General features: G+C 44.0%; 1 protein-coding gene across 1 annotated transcript; it reads right to left on the reverse strand.

The window, feature by feature from the left end:
- Positions 1-440: 440 nt before the first annotated feature.
- Tex28 (testis expressed 28) lies at positions 441-22858 on the reverse strand. Its single transcript, XM_004672102.2, has 4 exons — positions 22847-22858; positions 20128-20837; positions 1343-1478; positions 441-785 (listed from the first exon to the last, which is right to left on the reverse strand). Exons 1-4 carry the CDS (start codon positions 22856-22858, stop codon positions 441-443), a joined length of 1203 nt encoding a protein of 400 aa, XP_004672159.2.
- Positions 22859-25109: the final 2251 nt, after the last annotated feature.

Below are 25109 nucleotides of genomic sequence, written 5' to 3' on the forward strand. Positions count from 1 at the left end.
CACGGAGGCTGTGGTCACTTTTTCCTTCCCTTCTTCTCCACCCTTGTGAAATAAACAGAATTTCCCTTGTCCAAACCAACAAAACCCCAGAGGCTGTTATTACAGTTGTGGGTCACCCGAGCTGTTGAATGTTAAACCACCAAGTCTCAAGAGAGTACAAAGGAAATAAAGAGAAGACCAGCACATTATGGACTTTAATCTTTCCCAGGTCCTATGTTTACAGGTAACATGGCAAAAATAGAAGAAGTACCAGGTGGGCATCAGCATGGACCTCACTGTGGTGGTAGGTACAAAATCAGAAAGTAAAGCTATGAAGCCGCCCTCTGAGGAGGGCTCATTGTATGCCCTCAACATCTGCAAGGAGGAAGGGAACTAACAGACTTAGGTGGGTGGCACTTTCGGAACTAACAGACTTAGGTGGGTGGCACTTTCACACCTTATTAGCCATCTGATGGAGGCTTAGAGGCCGGTCTCCACCTTAACGGGACCCAGGCCTGCCAGTCCACGATGGGGGTGGTATGCCGCTTTTGCCAGACCGTGGCCCCGAGGCCAATCAGCATGAGTGCGGTGCAAATGCGCAAACGCGAGTTGACCAGGGGCAAGGGGAAGGAGCACATGGTGGAGACCAAGACTAAGAGGATGGTGGCCAGTGTAAGGAGCAGGCTTATGAATTTGAACAAAAAGTTCTGGGGACACCTTCTGAGGTGGGCCACCATCTCCACCTGAGTGGCTTGCTGAAGTGTTTCTAGCTTGGATATTCTGCTCTTGAAAGTCTCCATGGTTTCCTGCAGGCAACAAACACCAGAAGTCAGACCAGAACCGTGGTTATTTAATGGAGCTTCTCAGGCTAGGGGATACACAACAAGGATTGTTGCACTGAATTTGTTAAGAGACACGGTGACCTTTCACTACCTGCACAGCAGAAACAGACAGCTGCTGTGGAAGGCTGGGCTGATTTGGTCAGAGGCCCCTGTCCTCCGCCTCCTGAGACTGAAGCCCTAAATGGGACAGAGTTAGCCGTGTATAGGAGTACATGGGAGTGAAGGGCAGCCTTTCCCTGCACTGGCGACACAAGCACCCTCAGCATCCCTGGGCTCATTAGACCCACCCCAATCCGTGGACCACAGGCTCTGGGCTCTGGTCCAGCAACTGTCCTGAAGTTGGATAGAGTTGGATACAGACATGGAAGGGGGACACTGCTGGCTCTAAAGCAAAGGGTACAGGTCTCCACTGCACCTTCAAGGGGCCCAGCCAGAAGGTCTGGCTCTTTACTTGGTTTTGGAATATCCAAACAGGTCATCCCTACATCCTTCTCATTGGCCCTTTCTCCCGAGGTCCTCACCCATACTTCCTTGGCTCTTTCATAGGACAAATAAGCCATTTTCTCTTCAGTGCAGGCCAGGTGCTGTTTGAGGTGGCAAATTTCATCCAGATGTCTCTGCAGGTGGTTGTTCACCTGTTCTGCCATCAATGATTGTCTTGGGAGCAAGAAAGAAAATAACACTAACCTCCAGTACCTCACAGCTCATGCTGGCAGCAAGTGCCCTGCAGGTAGATTTGACATATGCCCCTCCCCATTATCCCCTAGGCTTCAGTCAAAGATGTTTTCCTCCTCTAGTTCTAATTGGGTGACTCTAAACACACATCAGTTACATTCACACTGATGGATCTTAACTCTTTAGTAGCAGTTTACCAAAAAATGCCATAGAAACCAGCCATGATGGCACACGCCTTTAATCCCAGCACTCAAGAGGCAGAGGTAGGAGGATGGCCGTGACTTTGAGGCCACCCTGAGACTACATAGTAAATTCCGGGTCAGCCTGGGCCAGAATGAGACCCTACCTTGAAAAGAAACAAACCAAAAAAAAAAAAAAAGTCTGTTAAATGTTTTGGCCTTAGGGGTGGCTTAGCGGTTAAGGCGCTTGCCTGCAAAGCCAAAGGACCCAAGTTCAATTCCCCAGGACCCACGTTAGCCAGATTCACAAGGGGACGCATGTGTCTGGAGTTCGTTTGCAGTGGCTGGAAGCCCTGGTGCACCCATTCTCTCTCTATTTCTCTGTCAGATAAATAAATAAATAAATAAATAAATATTCTTTAAATGCCATAGACCAGAAGGTGTGGAGATGAAAATCTAAACTATGTATATACTATTGAATCCACAAAGATCTCAGGAGTAGTGATGTGCAGTAGCTATGTCATAGAGCCATTTGATTATAGGGTTTGAGCAGTCACAAAAGAATACCCTGGGTACAATTATACTCACAAGCATGTCCATAAACACACAGACAGAAGAGTGAGTGCCAGGGGCTGGGAATGAGGGGACAGAACTGACTACTGGTAAGGGCTCCCCCCCCACGGCTGATAAAAATGTGTGATTACATACTAGTATGGTAGTGATAGTTTGACTCTGAAAATACTAAAACTCACTAAAAATTATACTCTTTTTTGGGGGAGGCAGGCTCTCACCCTGTCCTGTTGCTCAGGTTGGCCTTGAATCTACAACACTCCTGTCTTGGCCCCCTAAATGTTGGGATTACAGGAATGTGCTACCAGGCCCGGCTGAACTGTATACTTTAAATGAGTAAAATTATTATAGGGTTGTTAATTATCTCAATAAAGCTGTTATTTAAACCAAGCAACATTAGTTTGTGTTAGTGGTTGCACAACTCAGTAAGGTTAATGAAAACCACTAAGGACCCCGGTTCAAGGCTTGGTTCCCCAGGACCCACGTTAGCAGGATGCACAAGGGGGCGCATGCGTCTGGAGTTGGTTTGCAGTGGCTGGAAGCCCTGGCGCGCCCATTCTCTCTCTCTCTCTCTACCTGCCTCTTTCTCTCTCTGTCTGTTGCTCTCAAATAAATAAAAATGAACAAAAATATTTAAAAATATATAGTTTAAATGGTACAGTTTAAGACATGAAAATTATCATGCAAAATAATACTACATATTCTGTATATAAACATAAGCATAAGAAAAGAATGAAAGAATGCATGGAAAACAGAAGCATTCAGATGAGGGCAGTGAGGCCAGTGGAAGGAAATTGTGGTACAAGAGTTTTCAGGGGGGCTGTGGCTAAATCTCAACCAATCCCCCTCTACCTCTGCTGAAGATGGAACTCGGGGCCTTATACCTGCTCCTCAAGCCCTTTACTGCTGAGCTGCCCCCGCCCATCCAACTGAGTCTTTTAAAGTTTTTATATTAAAGATTTGAAACAAATGTGTGATAAATGTGAAGATGTGAAAGGCTGTTGATTGTTATTTTCTATATTTTCCATGGGCTTTAAATGACTTTTTTTTAAGTTCCTCATCTATAGGCCATGAAGGGCAAGCCATAGGACAGAGGCTTCCAGAGAGGAGCCACTAGGGGGATTGAGGCAGAAGGACTGTGAGTTCAAGTCTAATCTAGGGTATATAGCAAAAGGCTCTGCCTCAAAAAAAAAAAAAAAAAAAACGGAAAGGGGGGGAAGGGAGGGAATTAACATGGAATTTTTTTATAATCATGGAAAATGCTAATAAAAATTTAAAAAAAGATTTAAAAAAAAGAAAGGGACTTAAAAAATAAAAAAAAATACAAGTGACAATAGGAACATTCAAGACATTAACTATGGGGCTGGGTGTGGTGGTGCATGCCTTTAATCCCAGCACTTGGGAGGCAGAGGTAGGAGGATCACGTTGAGTTCAAGGCCACCCTGAGACTACGTAGCGAATTCCAGGTCAGCCTGAACTAGAGTGTGACCCTACCTTGAAAATAAAAAAAAGACATTAACTATGCTCAACATCTATATATGAATATGAAGTTGATGAATAGATTCTACTTGAATATATTTATCAACATATATGAATAAATTCTTTTTAAACTTTTATTTATTTATTTATTTGAAAGAGTATGGGCATGCCAGGGCCTCTTTCCACTGCAAACAAACTCCAGATGCATATGCCACATGGCACATCTGGCTTTACATGGATGCTCGGGAATTGAACCTGGGCCAGTAAGCTTTGCAAGCAAATTCCTTTAGCCATTGAGTAATCTCCCCAGCCCATGAACAAATTCTTGAATAAGATGTTATAATATTTCATAAAGATATTCTCTCAGTAAGCAGGAGACCCTGCAAGCTACACAACCCACCAGATGGGCAAGAGGTACACACTTGTGCAATAGTGGCACACAGCCTTTGTGAGTAACCAACTGCCTTCCAATTGGACATGAAGTCCGCTTAGGGGGAGAGAGAGCTCATAACTGGTGCTGGGACCCAAGCCATCACCCAAAGGTAGGAAACTCACAGGCCCCAGAGAGAAGCCCCCATTTTTTTTCTAGACAAACTGAGTGGTATCCTCATCAAAATGTCTCTCAAGCTAGGCGTGGTAGTACATACCTTTAATTCCAGCACTCAGGAGGCAGAGGTAGGTGGATTGTTGTGAGTTTGAGGCCAGTCTGAGACTATACAGTGAATTCCAGGTCAGCATGGGCTGGAGAGCAAGACCCTACCTCAAAAAAAAAAAAAAAAAACAAACCCAATCTCTCAAAACTATATGCAGGGGCTAGAGAGATGGCTTAGCAGTTAAGGTACATGCCTGTGAAGCCTAAGGACCCAGGTTTAATTCTCCAGGTCCCACATAAGCCAGATGCACAATGGTGCATGTGTCTGGAGTTCATTTGCAGTGGCCGGAGGCCCTGGTATGCCCATTCTCTCTCTCTCTCTCTCTCTCTCTCTGTCTCTTTCCCCCTCTCTGTCTCTAATAAATAAATAAATCTTTTTTTAAAAGCTGTATGCATACCTCCCCTTAATCAAAACTGTTCTCACCCGTTCAGAGAATCTGTTTTATTTTACAGATGGCAGAGAATACTGGGGAGACCCAAGATCCACCCATAGAACAAGAAAAGATAGCCAACTTCTCACCATGAGATATGCCACCTCTACCACACTTACTGGGGGCCAGGAGAAGCAGCAACATGAGTACTGCTCCCAATGCTAGCCTGACAATCACCTCCCAGGAAATAGCAACAAACACGGAGATGACTTGAAACACACAGTGACAAAAATACAGAGGCTACAGTAAACTCAACACCACAAGCAATCTGCTGCCATACCTAAGGCTCAGGGATTCTTGTGGAAGAGGGCAGGAAGATTGTAAGAGCCACAGGATGGGTAGAAATATTCTGAGGCACAGCCCTTCCACCAGAAACTAATAGAGGCCCTAATTACCCCACAGTGAACACTAAAGGACCATACTGAGGAGGAACCTTAGGGGAATGGGGACTGGGAGTGAGGGGACTATACCATATGTAAAAAATATTTAGGGCTGGAGAGATGGCTTAGCGGTTAAGGCACTTGCCTATGAAGCATAAGGACCCATGTCTGATCTATCTCCAGATCCCACATAAGCCAGATGCACAAAGGTGTTGCAAGCACAAGGTTGCACATGCACTTGGGACACACTAGGTGGAGCAAGTGTCTGGCGTTCGATTTCAGTGGATGAGGCCCTAGCACACCAATTCTCTCTCTCTCTCTCTTTCATGCATGCGCACATGCACTTTCATTCTCTCTAAAAAATTTACATGCAGGGCTGGAGAGATTGCTCAGTGGTTAAGGCACTTGCCTGAAAAGTTTAAGGACCCTGGTTCAATTCCCCAGTAACCACATAAAGCCAGATGCACAGAGTGGCACATGTGTCTGGAGTTTGTTTTCAGTGGCTAGAGGCCCTGATGTGCCCATTCTCTCTATCTGCCTCTTTCTCTCTCTCCCTCTCTCTCTCTGTCTCTGTTAAGTACATATATATACATATATATGTATATATGCATATATACATATACATACATACATACATATATATATATACACACACACATACATACATACATATGTATATCAGGTGTGGTGGTGCATGCCCTTAATCCCAGCACTTGGGAGGCAGACGTAGGAGGATCACTGTGAATTCAAGGGCGCTCTGAGACTACATAGTGAATTCCAGGTCAGCCTGAGCTAGAGTGAGACCCTACCTCGAAAAACCAAAATAGATAAATAAATAGATAGATAGATGATAGACAGACAGACAGATACTAAGTCTGTACTCTATGCCCCCAACTTCCTTCCCCTCTGCTAGAAGCACACTGTCTTCTTTGGTCCACCATGTCCATGTCCTACTATCAAAATGTAAACTCAGGGCTGGAGAGATGGCTTAGTGGTTAAGGCACTTGCCAAAGAGCCCAGCTTTGATTCCCCAGGACCCGCGGAAGCAGATCTGGTGGTGCAGGCCTGGAATCCCTGCTGCTTGGTTTGCTGAAGCAGAGGGATAAACTTGGAGGTCTGCTTGAGTTACAGCTACACAGCCAGTTCAAGATAAGCCTGGGCACTGAGCAAGATCCTCTCTCTTTTTTAAAATATTTATTTTATTTATTTATTTGCAAGCAGCGAGAGAGAGGTAGAGAGGAGAGAGACAGACACAGAAAGAATGGGCACGCCAGGGCCTCCACCCTCTGCAAACGAACTCCAGACGCGTGCGCCCCCTTGTGCATCTGGCTTACGTGGGTCCTGGGGAATCAAACCTAGGTCCTTTGGCTTCTCAGGCAAGCGCCTTAACCGCTAAGCCATCTCTCCAGCCTCTGTCTCATTTTTGTTTCAAGGTAAAGTCTTGCTCTATCCAGGCTGACCTGGAACTCACTCTGTATTCTCAGGGTGGCCTCAAACTCATGGTGATCATCATACCTCAGCCTCCCAAGTGCTGGGATTAAAGGCGTGTGCTACCATACCCAGCCTTCCAGTCTCATTTTTTAAAGCAAATAAAGGGCTGGAGACATAACTCAGTGGTAGAGCATTTGGCTGGTGGGCACAAGGCCTTGGATTCAATCTCTAGCATCACAAAACAAAACAAAATCCCCACCCTCTCAAATAAGAATCGTTTCTTTTAAAGGTACAGTCAATTGTTTCAGAGAACTTGCCCTTGGCATATGAACTAGAACTCAATGGCCTTCAACTTGGAGCTGAAGTCTGAGATGTAGATCTACATAAAGGAGCACAGGCATGGTATTCAACATGTCACGCTGAGCAAAGGTATGCAGTGAAGCTCAGGGAGTAGGGGGAAAGCCAAGAAAGACAGGAATATTCCCATAATAACGGGCTCACCTGGGAGGCCAGGTTACGAAGTATTTGCAAAGGGTATAAAAATATAGAGCACTGAATTCAAGGTCACCATTCAGGAGCTTAAGACAAATGAGTGTAGAGGGTAAGCAGAGGCGAGGCCAGAGGCTGCAGGCTGAGGATACAGTGGTGACCAGAGTCAGAACAGTAGGTGGAATCAACTCCTCAGATGTGTGTCTGGGTAGGGTACCATGTTAATTTAATGAAAGGGAGAATTCAATGAAACATGTGTGATGGCAGCCACATGAAAGATTGGATGCTTAAAGTCCCCTCCAAAACGAATGTGCTATCACACCCTCTGATTGCGGGAAGCTGAGGCAAGATGGCAAGCTTGAAGTCAGCCTGAAGTACATAGTGGTGACTTGTGTCAAAAATAAACAATAACAAAAATCACATGATCATCTCACTGGACGCAGAGAAAGCATTTGACAAAATCCAACATCCCTTCATGGTAAAAGTGCTACAGAGACTGGGAATAGAAGGAACATGTCTCAATATAATAAAGGCTATTTATGACAAGCCTACAGCCAACATATTACTAAATGGGGAAAAACTGGAAGCTTTCCCACTAAAATCAGGAACAAGACAAGGGTGTCCACTGTCCCCACTTTTATTTAATATATTTTTGGAAGTCTTAGCCATAGCAATAAGGCAAGAGACACACATAAAAGGGATACAAATTGGAAAGGAAGAGATCAAGTTATCATTATTTGCAGATGACATGATTCTATACATAAAGGACCCTAAAGACTCTACTAGCAAACTGTTAGACCTGATCAAAACCTACAGCAATGTAGCAGGATACAAAATAAACACACAGAAATCAGTAGCCTTCATATATGCTAACAACAAACACACAGAGGATGAAATCAGAGAATCACTCCCATTCACAATTGCATCAAAAAAATAAAGTACCTTGGAATAAACCTAACCAAGGAAGTAAAGAATCTCTACAATGAGAACTTTAAAACACTCAAGCGAGAAATTGCAGAAGACACTAGAAAGTGGAGAAAAATAAACAGTAAAAGGCTGGAGAGATGGCTTAGTGGTTAAGGCATTTGCCTGCAAAGCCAAAGGACCCCGGCTCAATTGTCCTGGTCCCATGTAAGCCAGATGCACCAGGGGGCACATGTGTCTGGAGTTTGTTTGCAGTGGCTAGAGGCCCTGGCATGCCTATTCTCTCTCTCTCTCTCAAATAAATAAATAAAATATATTTAAAAAATAAACAAATAAAGCCTCAAGGAGATTGACAGGCTTTGAAAACAGAACTGCTATTGTAACCCAAGGTGAAAAAAAAATTGTCTGAGGAGACGTTGGCGAGGGTCATTGGCCCTTACTTTCCCCAGAAGTCAGAGAGACTGAAAGTAAAGAACACAGCAGTTGAGAGAAAAATAAAAGGCCAAGAAAAACTGGATATGTTTGAAGAAAGTGGTCCAGAGGTTCTGAGGTCATTTCAATGGAGGATAAAGTTTTAAATCAGGTGTGGTGGCTCACATCTATAATCTCAGCACTTGGGAGGCTGAGGCAGGAGGACTGCCATGAGGTCAAGACCAGCCTGAGCTACAGAATGAGTGCCAGGTCATCCTGGGCTACAGTGAGACTTTATCTCACCCCCTTCCCCACAAACAAAAGATGAGCTAGGGAGATGGCTCAGAGGTCAAGGGCAGAGCCCGCGAGCCTGGGTTCAATGCCCCAGTAGCCACATAAAGCCAGATGCACAGAGTTGCGCATGCGTGTGAAGTTCAAGAGACTTTAGTGCGCCCATTCTGTTTCTGTCTTTTTTTGCTCAGTGGAAGTCAGAATAGGTTGTTTTCAAAATGTATTTTTCAAATAAATAAATGTTAACTTCGACTCTTATGCCCCACAAAATTATCCTTTAGGAATAAAATAGAATGTGCGCTGGATGTGATGGTACATGCCTGTAGTCCCAGCACTTGAGGCAGAAAGATAAGCTCAAGGCGAGTCTCAACTACACAGCAACTCTGAGGCCAGCCTGAGCCACTTGAGACCCCATCTCAAAACACAAAACAAAACAACAGAATGTATGGCATGTATGAGGCAATAAGGTAAGCGACCGGGTATATGATCTTATATTATGAAAATCAGATGAGGACTGGAGTGCTGGCTTAGTGGTTAAGTGCTTGCCTGAGAAGCCTAAGGACCCCAGTTCAAGGCTCGATTCTCCAGGACCCACGTAAGCCAGATGCACAAGGGGGCGCATGCATCTGGAATTGTGCATCTGGCGTTTGTTTGCAGTAGCTGGAGCCCTGGCATGCCCATTGTCTCTTCTCTCCCTCTCTCTCTCTCTTTCTCTCTGCCAAATAAATAATAAATAAATGGTGTGAGATGGCAATTTATAAGCTTCCTCTGTGTTCTATGAATGAGAAGAGTGAGGGTAACAAAGGACAGAATTTATTGTGAAGAGAGAAAGAGGATGAGGTTTCCAGAGAGGACAGCTGTAGAAACAGGAAAAAAAAACACACAAAAAAACAGAAAGGCTATGCAGAGGGAGGAACGAAACAGCCTGAAGCTCTGGCCCTAGCTTCCCAGGGAGCAGACGAGGGGAGCTGGAGCCACCCCCAGATATAGGTAAGACAGACCCTGGCGAAAACACAGAGGCAGTCATTGCCACGGACAAGGACTCCGTTCTAATCAGCCTTAAATCCAGTGGGAGGTGTTTGTGTGACAGCCACTCTTCCTGCATGACAGGCCAGCGTTGGGGAAGAGATTCATTTTGTCATTCTTTGTATCCTGGAGTGTGAGAGCCAGGTGCCATCATGAGAATGGGGCTATTGTTTGAGACTTAGCTATTCTGGGAACCTGAAAACAAAGAACAATTAGAATTCAGGGAGCTTGAGGACACCTTGCCACTGTGTCTGCTAGCAGACCGCCGGGAGAGCAGTCACGCAGAGAGGGAGGCTGTTCCTGGACACAGAAGTGGAGGTGGCAGGGGCCCTGGGTTGTGAGGGGCATGGCACAGATCTACCTTCCCGTTCATACTTCAGGGGACATTTCTCAGCGTGCGCGTTTGCCACTCCTGGTTCTACAAACTGAGGGGCTTCTGAAGGCAGTGGGGACCTGCTTGGCCTACAGACCACAAAGTACAGCCAGAAGTGGCTCTTGGTATATAAAGAAGGGAAGCTTCCAAAGTGAATACAGCCCTACCACTGACAACTGCCCTTGACCTGGCACTTCTCTCATTTCCCTCCCACTGGTCAGTTCACCTCCACCAGCACCCATGCTCCAAGGGGTATAAAAGCCTCTCTCTCTCTTTTCTGTTCTTCTGACCGCACCCTCCACCACAGGTGCATATATTCCCTTGATCTTTCTGCTTCTCCCACAGGTCATAGGTACCTGTCTTTCCCACCCATATGCACACCTTCTCTGTCTCTCTCCCATCTCTCTCTCTCTCTCGGTCTCAAAAAAATCAAGTAGGGCTGGAGAGATGGCATAGTGGTTAAGCGCTTGCCTGTGAAGCCTAAGGACCCCAGTTCGAGGCTCAATTCCCCAGGACCCACGTTAGCCAGATGCACAAGGAGGCACATGCATCTGGAGTTCGTCTGCAGTGGCTGGAAGCCCTGGCGCACCCATTCTCTCTCTTTCTCTCTCTCTCTCTGCCTCTTTCACTCTTGATCTCTCTCATATAAATAAATAAATAAACAAAAAATTTTTAAAAGACATTTATTTATTTCTTTATTTGAGAGAGAGAGAGAGAGACAGAGAGAGAGAGAGGGAGAATGGGTGCACCAGGGCCTCCAGCCACTGCAAATGAACTCCAGAAGTGTGTGACCCCTTGTGCACATGTGTGACACTGCATGCTTGCATCACTGTGTCTCGCTTATGTGAGACCTGGAGATTTGAATATGAGTTCTTAGGCTTCGCAGGCAAGCGATTTAACCACTAAGCCATCTCTCCAGGCCTAAAAAAATATTTTTTAAATGACCATAGGGGACAGAAGGAATATGGGTGCACCAGGGCCTCATCACTGCAAACCAATTCCAGACGGATGTGCTATTTTGTGTAACTGGCTTTGCATAGGAACTGGGAACTCAAACCCAGGCCAATAGGCTTTGCAAGTAAAACCAAGTGCCAAGCTGGAGAGATAACTTAGTGGTTAAGGTGCTTGCCCACAAAGCCAAAGGACCCACATTTGATTCCCCAGTACACACATAAAGCCAGATGCTAGGGACCTTGACATATCCATTCTCTCTCTGCTTCTTTCTCTCTCAAATAAATAAATAAAAATAAAATATTTTAAAAATCACATGATTTCAGTCACTGACCCATCTCTCCAGCCTTTTCTTGTTTGTGCCAGTGTAGACTAAGTTGGTAGCCAATGATTCTCTTGCTGCCACCTCCCAAGTGCAAGAATACAGGTATGGGCCACCATGCCCAGCTTGATTTTCCATTTGTGGGTAGCTGAATTGGAAACTGTGAAACCCACAGAAACAGAGGGTCAAATATATAAATATATATATATATATATATATATATATATATATATATATATATATATATATATATATATACACACATATATATACATACATATATATACATATGCATATATATATGTCTAACCTCTGATTGTGGCTGGAGCTACATAGTGAGTTCAAGGCCAGCATGGGCTACATGAGACCCTGTTTGGTTCAAAATATTAAAAATTAAGCCAGGTGTGCTGGCTCACACTTTCAATCCCAATACTCAATAATCCCAATAGAAAGCTGAAGCATGAGGATTATTGTCTTGAGTTCCATGTTAGAGTGAGACCCTGCCTTAGAAAAAGAAGAGAAGGGCTGGAAAGCTTGCCCAATGGTTAAAGTGCTTGCTTGCAAATCCTGACAGCCTGGGTTCAATTCCCCAGTACCCGTGCAAAGCCAGATTCACAAAATGGTACATGCTTCTGGAGTTTGTCTGCAGTGGCAACAGGTCCTGGCATGCTCATTCTCTCTCTCTCCTTGCAAATAAATAATTAAAATACTTAAACAAGGGCTGGAGAGATGGCTTAGCGGTTAAGCGCTTGCCTGTGAAGCCTAAGGACCCTGGTTCGAGGCTTGGTTCTCCAGGTCCCACTTTAGCCAGATGCACAAGGGGGCGCACGCGTCTGGAGTTCGTTTGCAGAGGCTGGAAGCCCTGGCGCGCCCATTCTCTCTCTCTCCCTCTATCTGTCTTTCTCTCTGTGTCTGTCTCTCTCAAATAAATAAATAAATAAAAATTAAAAAAAATACTTAAACAAGAAAAAAGACGACCACAGGGCTGGGGAGATTTCTCAGCGGTTAGAAGCTCTTGTTTGCAAAGCCTGCTGGCCTTAGTTGGCCCAGGTTTGATTCCCTAATACCCATGTTAAGCCAGATGCGCAAAATGGTGCATGTATCTGGAGTTCATTTGCAGTGACAGGAGGCCCTGGTGCATCCACAGTCTCTTTCTCTCTCTCATAAATATTTTTTTTATAAAAAGAAGAAACTGAGATACAAACTGAAGGCACAAAAACCTATTCAATAAACTATAGTACAAAAATTTCCAAATGTGGAAAAGGATATAGATATCCAAGTATAGGAGGCATTTAGAACTTCAAATAGACAGCATCAGGAAAGAATTATTGCATGTCATATTAAAGTTGAAATGCTAAAACTATAGAACAAAGAAATGATATTAAAAGCTACAAACAAGCGATCTTAGTTCACTTATAAAGGCAAAGTCACCAGAATAACATCAGACCTCTTAGCAGAACCCTCAAAGCCAAGAAAACGTAGAATGATATATGTCAAGCCCTGCGAGAAAGTCACTTCCAACCAAGATTACTTGATCCAGCAAAGTTATCTTTTAAAACTGACAGAGGAATAAAGAGCTTTCACGATAAGTATAACTAAAGCAATTCGTGGTCACTAAGCCAGCAATGTAAAAGATACTTAAAGGAATCCTACAGACAAAGGAAGAAAGATAGTCACAAACACAAGAGGTCAGCAAAGAATTAATTTCATGAGAGGAATCAATGAAAGATGAGAAGTAGAGAAGAATGAAACAGGTCTGGCAAATACCTAAGATGAATAAGGCAGAGTGAAATGAATCATCAGTATTCGAACTAACCCGGAAACCAACAAGATTTGTAAGAATGAGTAAATACTTCTCCATATGTTGTAGAAATCTGTCCTCTGGGCACAATGCAGCTGTTGCTGTCATGAAATGGGAGCAGCTGTGATTGCGCAAGACTGAGCCTAACATTCCCTTGTGGGAGCGAGAAGGGCTCACCAGGTGCCCGAGGCAGCACGTGAGGCCCTGTAGAAGGCTGTACAATGTGGAACATGAGGCCCTTCCCATCCCTGAGGATACGTAAGCAGTTAACAGTTGCTGGGATGGAATACTCTCCTCAGTGCTTCTATTAGTTGCCCTCATGGGCATACAAACATTTGTGGCTGCTCCTAACTTTCCCATGATCCTGTACATAATTCCTAACCCACATTCCTGTAAGTAACCCCAGTTAAACTCATTGGTCCACCAAGCTGGGCCTGGGTAGAAATTTTCTTTGATCTGTCTTCAGTACCTTATACAAAGTGAATGGGTGCTTGCTCATGTCTCCCCAAGAAAAGTTTTTTGTTTTTTTTTTGTTTTTTTTTTTGGTTTTTCAAGGTAGGGTCTCGCTATAGCCCAGGCTGACCTGTAATTCACTCAGGGTGGCCTCGAACTCATGGCTATCCATCTACCTCTGCCTCTTGAGTGCTGAGATTAAAAGTGTGTGCCAGCATGCCTGGCTTTTTAGGTTTTTTTTTTTTTTTGTATGTTGTTGAGGCAAAGTCTCATGCTAGCCCAGGCTGACTTCAAATTTTCAGTGATCCTCCTACCTCAGCCTCTCCAGTGCTGGGACTAAAGGCATGCACCACTACACCTAGCTTCCTCAGGAAGTTAACACTGTCATCATCCTAAATGGAAAATTTTTTAAATGTTTTGTTTATTTTTATTTATTTATTTGAGAGTGACAGATACAGAGAGAAAGAAGCAGATAGAGAGAGGAGAGAATGGATGCATCAGGGCCTCCAGCCACTGTGAACGAATTCCAGACTTGTGCGCCCCCTTGTGCATCTGGCTTACGTGGGTCCTGGGGAATTGAGCCTCGAACCAGGGTCCTTAGGCTTCACAGGCAAGCGCTTAACTGCTGAGCCATTTCTCCAGCCCGGTTTTAACTCTTCAATTGAAATACAGGTATGGGCTAAAGGCACTTGCCTGCAAACCCTGATGGCCTGGGTTAGATTCTCTAGTACCAACAAAAAGCCAGATGCCCACAGTGGCATGCATATGGGGCTCTTCTACAGTGGCAGGAGGCCTTAGTGTACCCATCCCCCTCCCTGTCTCTCTCCCCTTCTCTCAAATATTTTTTAAAAACTTAAATGACTTCCAAAAGAAATCTGTGCTTCTCAAAGTATCCTTATTGGCAGATGATATTCTATATTAGAGACTCTAAAGACTTCACCCGAAAACTCTTATATCTTATATCTGATAAACAATTTTAGCAAAGTGGCAAAATATGAAAATAACATACAAAGTCAGTAATCTTCCTAGAAACCATAAGAAGGATGCTGGGAAAGAAACCAGGAAAATAATTCAATTCACAATTGCTTCAAAAAAAAAAAATACTTCGAGCTAAATATGGCAGCACACAACTTTAAATCCCAGCACTCAGGAGGCAGAAGCAGGAGGGTTGCTTAGTTCTAGGCCAACCTAGGGCTACAGAATGAGTTCCAGGTTAGCCTGGGCTTAAGTGAGGCCCCACCTGGAAAGAAAACCCCAAAACCATGAGTCAAAAAATACTTTGGGCCAGACGTGGTGGCACATACCTTTAATCCCAGCACTCGGGAGGCAGAGGTAGGAGGATCACCATGAGTTTGAGGTCACCCTGAGACTGCATAGTGAATTCCAAGTCAGCCTGCGGTAAAGTGAGACCCTACCTCGAAAAGCCATAAAAACAAACAAACCAAAAAAAAAAAAAACTTTGAATGGGGTTGGGGAGATGACTCAGTGGTTAAAGGTGTTTGCTTGCAAAGCCTGCTGGCCCAGGTCAAATTCCCAAGTACCCACATAAAGCCAGATGTGCAAAGTGGTGCATGTGTCTGGAGTGTGTCTACAGCAGCAAGAGGCCCTGGTATATCCATACTCACATACTCTCTCTCTCACAAACACACACACACAATCACACTCAAATAAAGTATTTTTAAATAGTTTTGGAATGAACCTAACTAAGGAAGTAAAGACTTTTACAATAAAAACTTTAAAATACTGAAGAAAAAACTAAAGCAGATGCCAGAAGGTGGACAGACTGCCCATGCTCACATATTGGAAGAATATTGTGAAAATGGCTGTATCACTAAAAGCAATGTGTGCATAGATTCAATGCAATCACCCATCAAAATTAAATTCCAATGAAAAAAAATTTTTTTTTTTGTTTTTCAAGGTAGTTCTCGCTCCAGCTCAGGCTGACTTGGAATTTACTATGTAGTCTCAGGGTGGCCTTGAACTCGTGGCACTCCTCCTACCTCTGCCTCTCGAGTGCTAGACTAAAGGCATGCAACACCATGCCCGGCTCCCAATGAAATTCTTTACAGGGATAGAGAAAAAATATCTTAAAAATTCATATGCAAGCACAAAAGACCCCAGATAACCAAAGCCAACCACAGCAAAAATGAATGGAATGACCCAAAGTGGAAGTGATGGTCCATAACATCACTACCAAGCTGACAACCAGAGAGAAGACCAAGACAGACCTAAGACTATGTAGAACATGGCCTTGGAGGTGGAGACACTCTTGCAGCAGATGCAAGACAAATGCCAGGCCATTTCCGACCAGAGCACTGGGAGAACTGACGACATGGGTAGTCTCACTGATTATCAGAAGGAAACTGAGTGGTGTCCACAACCAATAGCTATGTAAACAGGTTAAATAGAGTGTGTATTTTTTTACAGAATCTTTTATCATTTTTATTATTTTATTATTTATTTATTTGACAGAGAAAGAGGGAGAGAGAGAGAGAGAAAATGGGCATGCCAGAGCCTCCAGCCACTGCAAACAAACTCCAGACACATGCACCCCCTTGTGCATCTGGCTAATGTGAGTCCTGGGGAATAGAACCTGGGTCCTTTGGCTTTGCAGGCAAATGCCTTAACATCTAAGCCATCCCTCCAGCCCCAGAGTGTGTATTGTTATTGCATCATGTATAGTTATTTAATAAAGGGATTTCCCCCATTGTCCAGGATCTCAGACTTGGCGCCTTCATATCTTAGTTACTTGGTCAGTTGTCTTAATTATTAAACATTCCAGTGAGTTGTTGGTCATGGAGACCCTGATGCCTGAAAAACAATACAGACTATTGTCAAGTCTCTTGGTTGCCCAGCCAAAGTAGATGGTAGGACCCTATTGCTGAAGACTATACGTGCTTGGGCAGCTGGACACTAAGAAATCAAGCTGGAGCTGTTGACTAGTTGTCATAATGCTAGAAAGAGTCTGCTGGGGGAAAAAAGTTATCAGTGGTTTTAACCAGCAGTGGACCCTACAAACTACATAGCTGGCCAACCAGGCCAAATGTGCCAACTGGTGCAAAGGTGGCATGTCTGTCATGGAGGAAACCAACTGCTCTCTGATTGGATTTGAGGCTCCCTCCATGGGAGATGGAATGTATGCCTCCTACTAAAAATCGTGTCAAAAGCCTATGTCTGGAGAGGTTATAACCCTAACAGGGAAGCTACTATTGTGTTTGGCTAAATGGATATAGTATGGTCACCAAACTGCCCTCTAAATATTTATGTTTCTGCCCATTTATTAATGCTATGCTCACTGTTGGCTAGAGAAGCTTCTCTTTTCAGATGGCAGTGACCACCAGGAAGACTCAAAAGTTACCATAGTGCTAAGAAATGACAGTGGTGTGTTCAGCACTAAGTGAGACATCTCTGTCATACCCTGAAAGGCTCCGGGATCACTGTGGAAAAAAATGTGAGAGAGCCAGAGCCTGGAAAGGTAGCTCAGTAGTTCACTCACATAAGCCAGATGCAAAAAGTAGTGCAAATGCCTGGTGTTTGCAGCAGCAAGAGGTCCTGCCATGCCTCCCCCCACATATATATGCACACACATAAATAAAGAAAGTAAATAAACAGAATGCAAGAGCCAAAGAAAGGGGAGGAATGCTTTGGAACTGTCTTCCAAACACAAAGCCGGCTGTTGCATTCATGATCTCACTGTGGCTGACACTACCAACACAATGCCTGCATAATATGAGGACGAAAAATGATGACATCAAAACAGAAGTGGCACTAGTTGGAAAGAAGAAGGGGTTCAGAGCCAAGGCCTGGTGGCACATGCATTTAATTCCACACTTGGGAGGCGGAGGTAAAAGTTTGAGACCAGCCTGGGACTACAGAGTGAGTTCCAAGTCAGCCTAGACAAGAATGCGACTCTGCCTTTTAAAAAAGGGGGGGATTGGGTAAGGGGAATAGAGGAGGTAGGACAAAGGAAGGTAATATGATCAAGGTACATTGTACAGGTCAATGGAGGTTGTCGATAAAAGTTAAAAAATAAACAAAACTTTAGCATTGTCAATATTTAATGAATTTTTATGAAGTCATTTTTGCATTTGTAGTGGTTGCTGTTTGTTAAAAATGGCTGTATAATTTTTATTAGATAAATAGTAAACCCCCCTCTTCTTGGCAGACTCAATGAAGTGAGACACTTTTAGAAGTTAGAGTTCTTTCATTTTCAACACAAAGTAACTGCTGAGCTAACACTAAGTGGAATTTTGGAAATATTTTTCTTTTTTAATATTTGAATTTATTTTCAGAGAGAGAGGGAAAGAGAGAGGGGGGAGGGAGGATGGGTACACCAGGGTGTCTAGCTTCTGCAAACGAACTCCAGATGCAGGTGCCACTTTGTGCATCTGGCTTTATGTGGGTACTGGGGGATTCAACCCTGGTTGTTAGGCTTTGTAGGTAAACACCTTAACCACTGAGCAATCTCTCCATCCCTAGAAATGTTTTTCAAAGGGTTAAGAACATTTAAAAATTATCTGTGCAGAAATATCTGTCACTACTCTAGTGTCAAAATTCAGAATTGAACCACAACTTGTGACTAAGTCTGAGTTGCCGAAGTCAGAGAAAAGTACGTCACTTTATTGCATCAAGACTTTCAAAATACAGCGAATAACTCAACAGCCTGAGTATTGAGGTATATGAGATTCTGGAAACTTCAGTAGGACCCTAGGTTGTTCATCTATAATGGTTACCTGAAAAAAGTGTGGCAGAATTTTAAAAGATAGTGAGTCAATCCTGTCTTTGAGCTACTGATGAAACAAGAGGAGAGGCAGAGAGAGGACTATGAGAGTCCGGCCAGTCATGTAGCCAGAACATGATGGACGACTAGCGGGAAGCTCTGGATTTTAAGAAAGACTATTTTAAGCTGGGCGTGGTGGCGCATGCCTTTAACCCCAGCACTCGGAGGCAAAAGTAGGATTGCCATGAGTTCGAGACCACCCTGAGAGTATATAGTGAATTCCAGGTCAGCCTGGGCTAGAGTGAGACCCTACCTTGAAAAAAAAACAAACAAAAAACAAATGCTATTTTAAGTCAGGTATGTTGGTTCATACCTATATTCCTAGCTCTTGAGAGACTGAGGTAGGAGAACTGTGGGTTCAAGGACAGCCTGGACTAAAGTTCCAGTTTAGCCTGAGCTAGAGTGAGACCATGCCTCAAAAAAAAAAAAGAGAAAAGGGCTGGAGAGATGGCTTAGTGGTTAAGGTGCTTGCCTGCAAAGCCAAAGGACCCACGTTCATTCCCCAGGATCCACATAAGCCAAATGCACGGGGTGGCACATGTCTCTAGAGTTTGTTTTCAGTGGCTGGAAGCCCTGTCATGCCCATTTTCTCTGTGTGTCTGTCTGTCTGTCTCTCTCTCAAATAAATAAGCAAAAATTTCAAAAAAAATTAAAAAGAGAGAAAAGTCACGCATGGTGACACACCTCTAATTCCAGCACTCAGGAGGCAGAGGTAGGAGAATAGCTATGAGTTCAAGGCCAGCCTGAGACTACATGGTGAATTCCAGGTCAGTCTGAGCTAGAGCAAGACTCTACCTTGGAAAGCCGAGAGAGAGAGAGAGAGAGAGAGAGAGAGAGAGAGGGAGGGAGGGAGGGAGGGAGGGAGGGAGGGAGGGCGGGCGGGAGGGAGAAGGGCATGGTGGTGCATGCTTTTAATCCCAGTACTCAGGAGGCCAAGGTAGGAGGATTGTCATAATAAGGTCAAGGCCAACCTGAGACTACATAGTGAATTCCAGGTCAATCTGGACTAGAGTAAAACCCTACCTTGAAAAACCAAAGAAAGAGAGGGAAAGAGAGAGACTATTTTATTTATTGCTTAAAATCTAGCTGAGTAACACTTTTATTACCGATCATAGAAGACAGATAATAAACTATTGCCATTCAAATTTTCAATCGTGGAAAATGCTAATAAAAATTTAAAAAAAAACAACAACAACAAAAAATTTTTCAGTGCCTACAGTACTAAGCTTAGAAGGCCAATTCTGATGAGCTGGCAGACAGACAATCCATGTACTGTCACCAAGAAGATATTTCTCACAATTAACACAAGTAATTAGGAAAGTTTAGGAAAGATACGGTCCTTCCTAGAGGAAAGCTCTTAATGGGTAGGATTAAGGACCACTATGTTCTACTTATGGATTCTATGGGGAGCCGAAAGGAGTCTGGTTCTTCTATAATGAAATGCACTGCAATGCTTGTTCTCCAGAGGCAAAAACTCCTGTCACAGGCAACTCAGTGGTGCTGGGCGTTTCGGACACACCCATCTCAGTGCAGAGAACAGGCACCAAGAGACCTATTCTTCCCACCTGCCCACTCTGACTCTCTCAGCCTGCGTCCCTGGCTCCTTCTCCTCCCACAGTTGTGTCCTGGGTTGTCCCTCAAGTGCGTGTGGTTCCCATGGCCAAGACATGAGAAGTGGCTAGCCTCACCTGCATTTCTTCTCACACAGGGCCTCAAGTACCCCCTGTAGGTCTGCGAGGTACCTCTCCTTGAAGCTCTGATGGGATCTTTGAAGGCCAGCGTGTACCTCCTTGACTTCTGCCAGCTCTTCCTTCGCCGTCTTCAACAGCAGCTTTCTTTGCTGGGCCACGTGCTTTGACTCGGAGATTATCCCCTGCTGTGAGCCTGACAAATGACTCTCCAGAGTGGGGGACCTAGCAACAGCAGGCACGCCGGATGGGCCATCTTTCCCTCTTGGCTTGGGAGACTCGGAATATGAGGCCCTCACATGAGGCTGCCCACAGCTGTCCAGGCTTTTGTCCACTTCTAGCACTGAGCACGTGGGGCTGCAGTCCATCTCCAGCGACTTTAGCTGCCGGTGACACCGGTACAGCTTTCGTTCGATCTGCGCAATGGTGGCAGAGGTGCGCTGGTTCACCTTCTCAAAAGCCTTCCGGATGTGCGGGGCCTGCTGCTGGTCAGCTCTGGAGACCAGCTTGAGGTAGCTCATGGTGTTCTCATCTCGTCTGGCCTTCTCCACTCTAAGCTGCTCTGAGAGGTAGAGCATGCGATGCGTGACACCTTCCCGAACGTTCTGGGCAAGCTCCCCATCAGAGAAGCTAGCGTGACAGGAGGACAGGGACTTGCAGGAAGGCACGTTGGAAGAAAGGGTTGCACTTGAGCTCTCGCTGTGTCCCACCTGAGTCAAGAAACACGAAATCATACAATGGGTGCTCTATGAGCTGGAAATAGTAGATTTGCACACATATGGATTCACTTAATAAAAATACTTACATGTGTGCATGGATTCTGATGTGTGCAAGGTTTGTGCATTCAACATGGGCCCAACACAGACTAGGGAGGAAGAATTCATCCTCTAGGCCCTAACCCCCTCCTTTTCAGCACCCAGCTCCTAATTTGTACCTCACTACAACTCTCAAGTGGGCAGAATCTCCCTCTACATCTGCTCTACCTGGCCTTGGCCCTTTCTTCCTATTTTTCTCTTCCAAGAATTACCAGTAGTGGCTCTCACTTATAAAGGACTGTTCTTATAAAGTATGAATCAACTTATTCCCATGAACATATATGGCTTGTCACTGCTCCTCCCAGGAAGATAGTAGGCAGAAAGAGTTCTATCCAACAAGCTTATTCATGCATACACTCATTCACTCAGCACATTAGTTTCTGAGCACCAAATGAGACCAGATAGGCAGGAAGTTATACATAGGGGCAATAAACTACTATATAGCCAAGAAACTAACTACACCCTTGAGAAACATGAATGAATCTCACCAGCATATGGGTGTACAGAATAATCCCTCAGAAAAATTCATACAGTATCTGGTTATGTTTCATACAATATCTGGTTAAGCATGACATTTTAACAACAAGCAAAACTAAGTAATATTGTACAGGGACGTCTGCATAGATAACAAAATCATAAACTCAAAGCATAGATGTGAGTAGCGTAAGTGTCAGATAGGGGTTCCCCAAAGGGTGGGAAAAGAAGATTATGATTGTGAGGGAGGTAGATGCTGGGGAGCTTGGCCTGATTAGTAAAGTGTATGATTACTTTATTTCTTTTTATGAGTGGGTATTATGTGTTTTCATGCTTATATGTGTATGGGTGAACATGTATGCAGAGTTCAGAGGTCAATGTCCAGTGACTTCAACTGCTCTCCACATTTTTCTTTGAGAGAAAATCTTTTGCAGGACCCAGAGTTTATGGCTTAAGCTACTCTAGTTAGTCAGTGAGCCCCAGAGATTCCCTGTCTCTGCTTCCCCAGTGCTGGGATTACAGGCACATGCCACCATTCCCGGCATTTTACGTGGGTCCTGACTATACAAACTCATGTCTTCATACTTGTGAAGCAAAGACTTTAATCACTAAGCCTTCTCTCCAGGCCCTTATCATTGCTTATTAAATATATGCTTATGTTTTCTGCACCTTTATGTACATATACCAGATTTTTTTATTTTAAAAAGCTTTAAATTTTTCAACAGATGGCACTAGTAGTAGATTTTCTATGACTAAAGAAAGTATTGATAAATAGTACAACAGAGATTTTAAAAAAGTCTCCAGAGGGCTGGAGAGATGGCTTAGCAGTCAAGGTGCTTGCCTTCAAAGCCTAAGGACCCAGGTGCTATTCTCCAGGCCCCACGTAAGCAAGATGCACATGGTGGCACATGCATCTGGAGTTCATTTGCAGTGGCTAGAGGTCCTGGTGTTCCCCTTCTCTCTCTCTCCCCTCTCTCTGTCTCTAATAAATAAATAAAAATAAAATCTAAAAAAGTATCCAGGGCCGGGTGTGGTGGTGCACTCCTCTAACCCCAGCACTCGGGAGGCAGAGGTAAGAGGATTGCCGTGAGTTCGAGGCCACCCTGAGATTACATAATGAATTCCAGGTTAGCCTGGGCTAAAGGGAGACTCTACCTTGAAAAAAAAATCCAGAATCCAGCAAAGAAATATAAAAATTACAAACTTTGAAAAGTAGAAACCAAAAAGATAGTATGAGGAGGTCTAAAAAAAATCTCATCACCATGCCAGAGTGAGAAGATAGAATATTTGAAGAGATACTCCTCCTAAGAACTTTCCATAATTAATGAAATTCATAAATTAAAGAAGCCAATAAATTCTAAGCAGAAAAAAACAGAACCAAGTCCCTACCTAGACACAAGATATTAAAAGCAGAAAATTAAACTTATTACCTTTAAAACCATGACTCTTAGTTTTCAAGCTAACTTTCAAACAGCATCAGTGAAATCCAGAATACAGGTGAATAATATCTTCAATATGCCATGAGAAAAACTATGGGAAACAAAAAAGATTAAGTCATGTTCAAAGAATGTCAGAATGTCTTCAAATGTTTCAGTGACTGCATGAGGAACTAAAAGGCAATGAAGTAATGCCTTTAAAGCTTGAAAGAGAAATTATTTCCAACCTAGAATTCTTTTTAAACTTTTTATTGACAGCTTCCATAAGTATAAAGAATAAACCATAATAATGTCCTCCCTCCACTCCCATTCTCTCTCTCTCTCTCTCAAATCCACCTTCCATCAAATCCCCACCCCTTTCCAATTAGTCACACTTTTTTTGATATCATGATATTTTCCACCTACTATGAAGGTCTTGTGTAGATAGTGTCAGGCACTGTGAGGTCATGAATATCAAGGCCATTTGTGTCTGGAAGATTGCATTGTAAGCAGTTCTACCCTTTATTTAGGTCTTACATTCTTTCTGCCACCTCTTCCACAATGGACCCTGAGCCTTGAAGAGTGTGATAGAGACGTTGAACACTCCTCTGTCTCACTTCTTCTCAGCACTATGGTGACTTTTGAGTCACCCTGGTGGTCACCAACATCTGAAAAGAGAAGCTTCTTTAGCCGAAAGTAACATTCATATATGAGTATAAACATTTTAAAAAGTGCTGGCAGGGCAGTTTGGTGGGCATAATATATGCATTTAGCCAGACAACCACAGGCATCACTTCCCTAGGGCTCATGACCTCCCATGCCCTGGGTTTTTAACTAGGTTTTCAGTACCAGGCATGTATTCCCTCCTGTGGAGTGGTCCTCTAGTTCAATGACAGAGTGGTTGGTGACCCCAAAACAGCTATTGCACCAGTTGGCACATTTGACCTGGCTGGCCAGTTGTAAGACTTTCAGGGTCCTCTACTGGTTAACACCATTGGTGACTTCTCTCTCCAAAATTGCTGCATGCAGCACAGCTCTTTCCAGCTTTCTGACGGCTACTCAACAGGGAGAAGGTTTCTAGCTCAGCTCTAGCTTAACTTCTCAGTGACCTGCAGCCCAGGCACGTGGAGTCTTCAGCAACAGTGTTTTATCATCTAGTTCTGATGGGCAACAAAGAGCATTGGAAATGGCCTGTAATGTTCTGGAGGCATCAGGGGCCTCTCTGGCCAACAAATCACTGGAAGGTATCACAACCCTGGCACTGAACAATTTCTAGTAACAATCTATGACTTCTGGGTGCGCCATTTTCCAAAGAAGCAGATTTTCTATGGCTTATTCATAACATCTTAAATTTTGATTAACTCTCCTCCTACTCTACCTTTATTCAACCCCTTCCCCTGACCCCACTTAGGGCATTCCACCCCCAGTAATTTGTTTCTCTACTCACATACATACAATATACTCCTCTTAAGTCCTCCCCTCTCCTCCCTCCCTCATAGCCCCTTTCTAGCTTCCTGTCCTCTACTACTGACCTTTTTAAAAAATTTTATTTATTTAAGACAGAGAGAGAGAATGGGCATGCCAGGTCCTTCAGCCACTGCAAATGAACTCCAGATGCATGTACCAGCTTGTGCCTCTGGCCTATGTGGGTCCTGGGAAATTTAACCTGGGTCCTTTGGCTTTGCAGGCAAGTGCCTTAACCACTAAGCCATCCCTCTAGCCCCAACTACTACTGACTTTTTTGATCCAACTTACATGCAAATCTAAACATTTGTAGCTAGGAACTACATATGAGAGAGAACATATGGTGTTTGACTTTCTGTGCCTGACCAAACTAAAATTCTACATGAAATCATCGTCAACTATGAGTTTAGGACCCTTCCTTTTTTTCCTTTCCTTACCATTTTCCCTTTCCTTCCTTTCCTTTTTCCCTTCCCATCCCATTTGCCTCCCTTCGTGTTCACCTTCTCTTCCCTTGTCCTCTTTGCCTCCCCCTCCATTCTTTCCCCATGCTATAGACTGAACCCAGGGCTTCACACACTGTACCACTGAACTACATGCCCAATCTCAACTGAATTTCCACTAAGGACATTTCAGAAGAACAATAACTCAAACTAAAAGATAAAATGAAAACTAACTCAATTAAGGCCGGTGTGGTGTTGTACTCCTTTAATCCCAGCACTCAGGAGACAGAGAGGTAGGAGGATCACTATGAGTTCGAGGCCACCCTGAGAGTACATAGTGAATCCAGGTCAGCCTGGACTAGAGTGAGACTCTA

Source organism: Jaculus jaculus, chromosome X (genome assembly GCF_020740685.1).
Source record: "Jaculus jaculus isolate mJacJac1 chromosome X, mJacJac1.mat.Y.cur, whole genome shotgun sequence".
In the NCBI taxonomy this organism is placed as follows: Eukaryota; Metazoa; Chordata; class Mammalia; order Rodentia; family Dipodidae; genus Jaculus; species Jaculus jaculus.

Bases quoted from the DNA above. Each gene is read 5' to 3' on its own strand.
- Tex28 (XM_004672102.2), bottom strand. The intron at 1,479-20,127 runs GTGAGGCTAGCC...CTTGCTCCCAAG, and splicing joins CTGTGTGAGAAGAAATGCAG to ACAATCATTGATGGCAGAAC. The intron at 786-1,342 runs GTGAGGACCTCG...TGTTGCCTGCAG, and splicing joins AAAGAGCCAAGGAAGTATGG to GAAACCATGGAGACTTTCAA.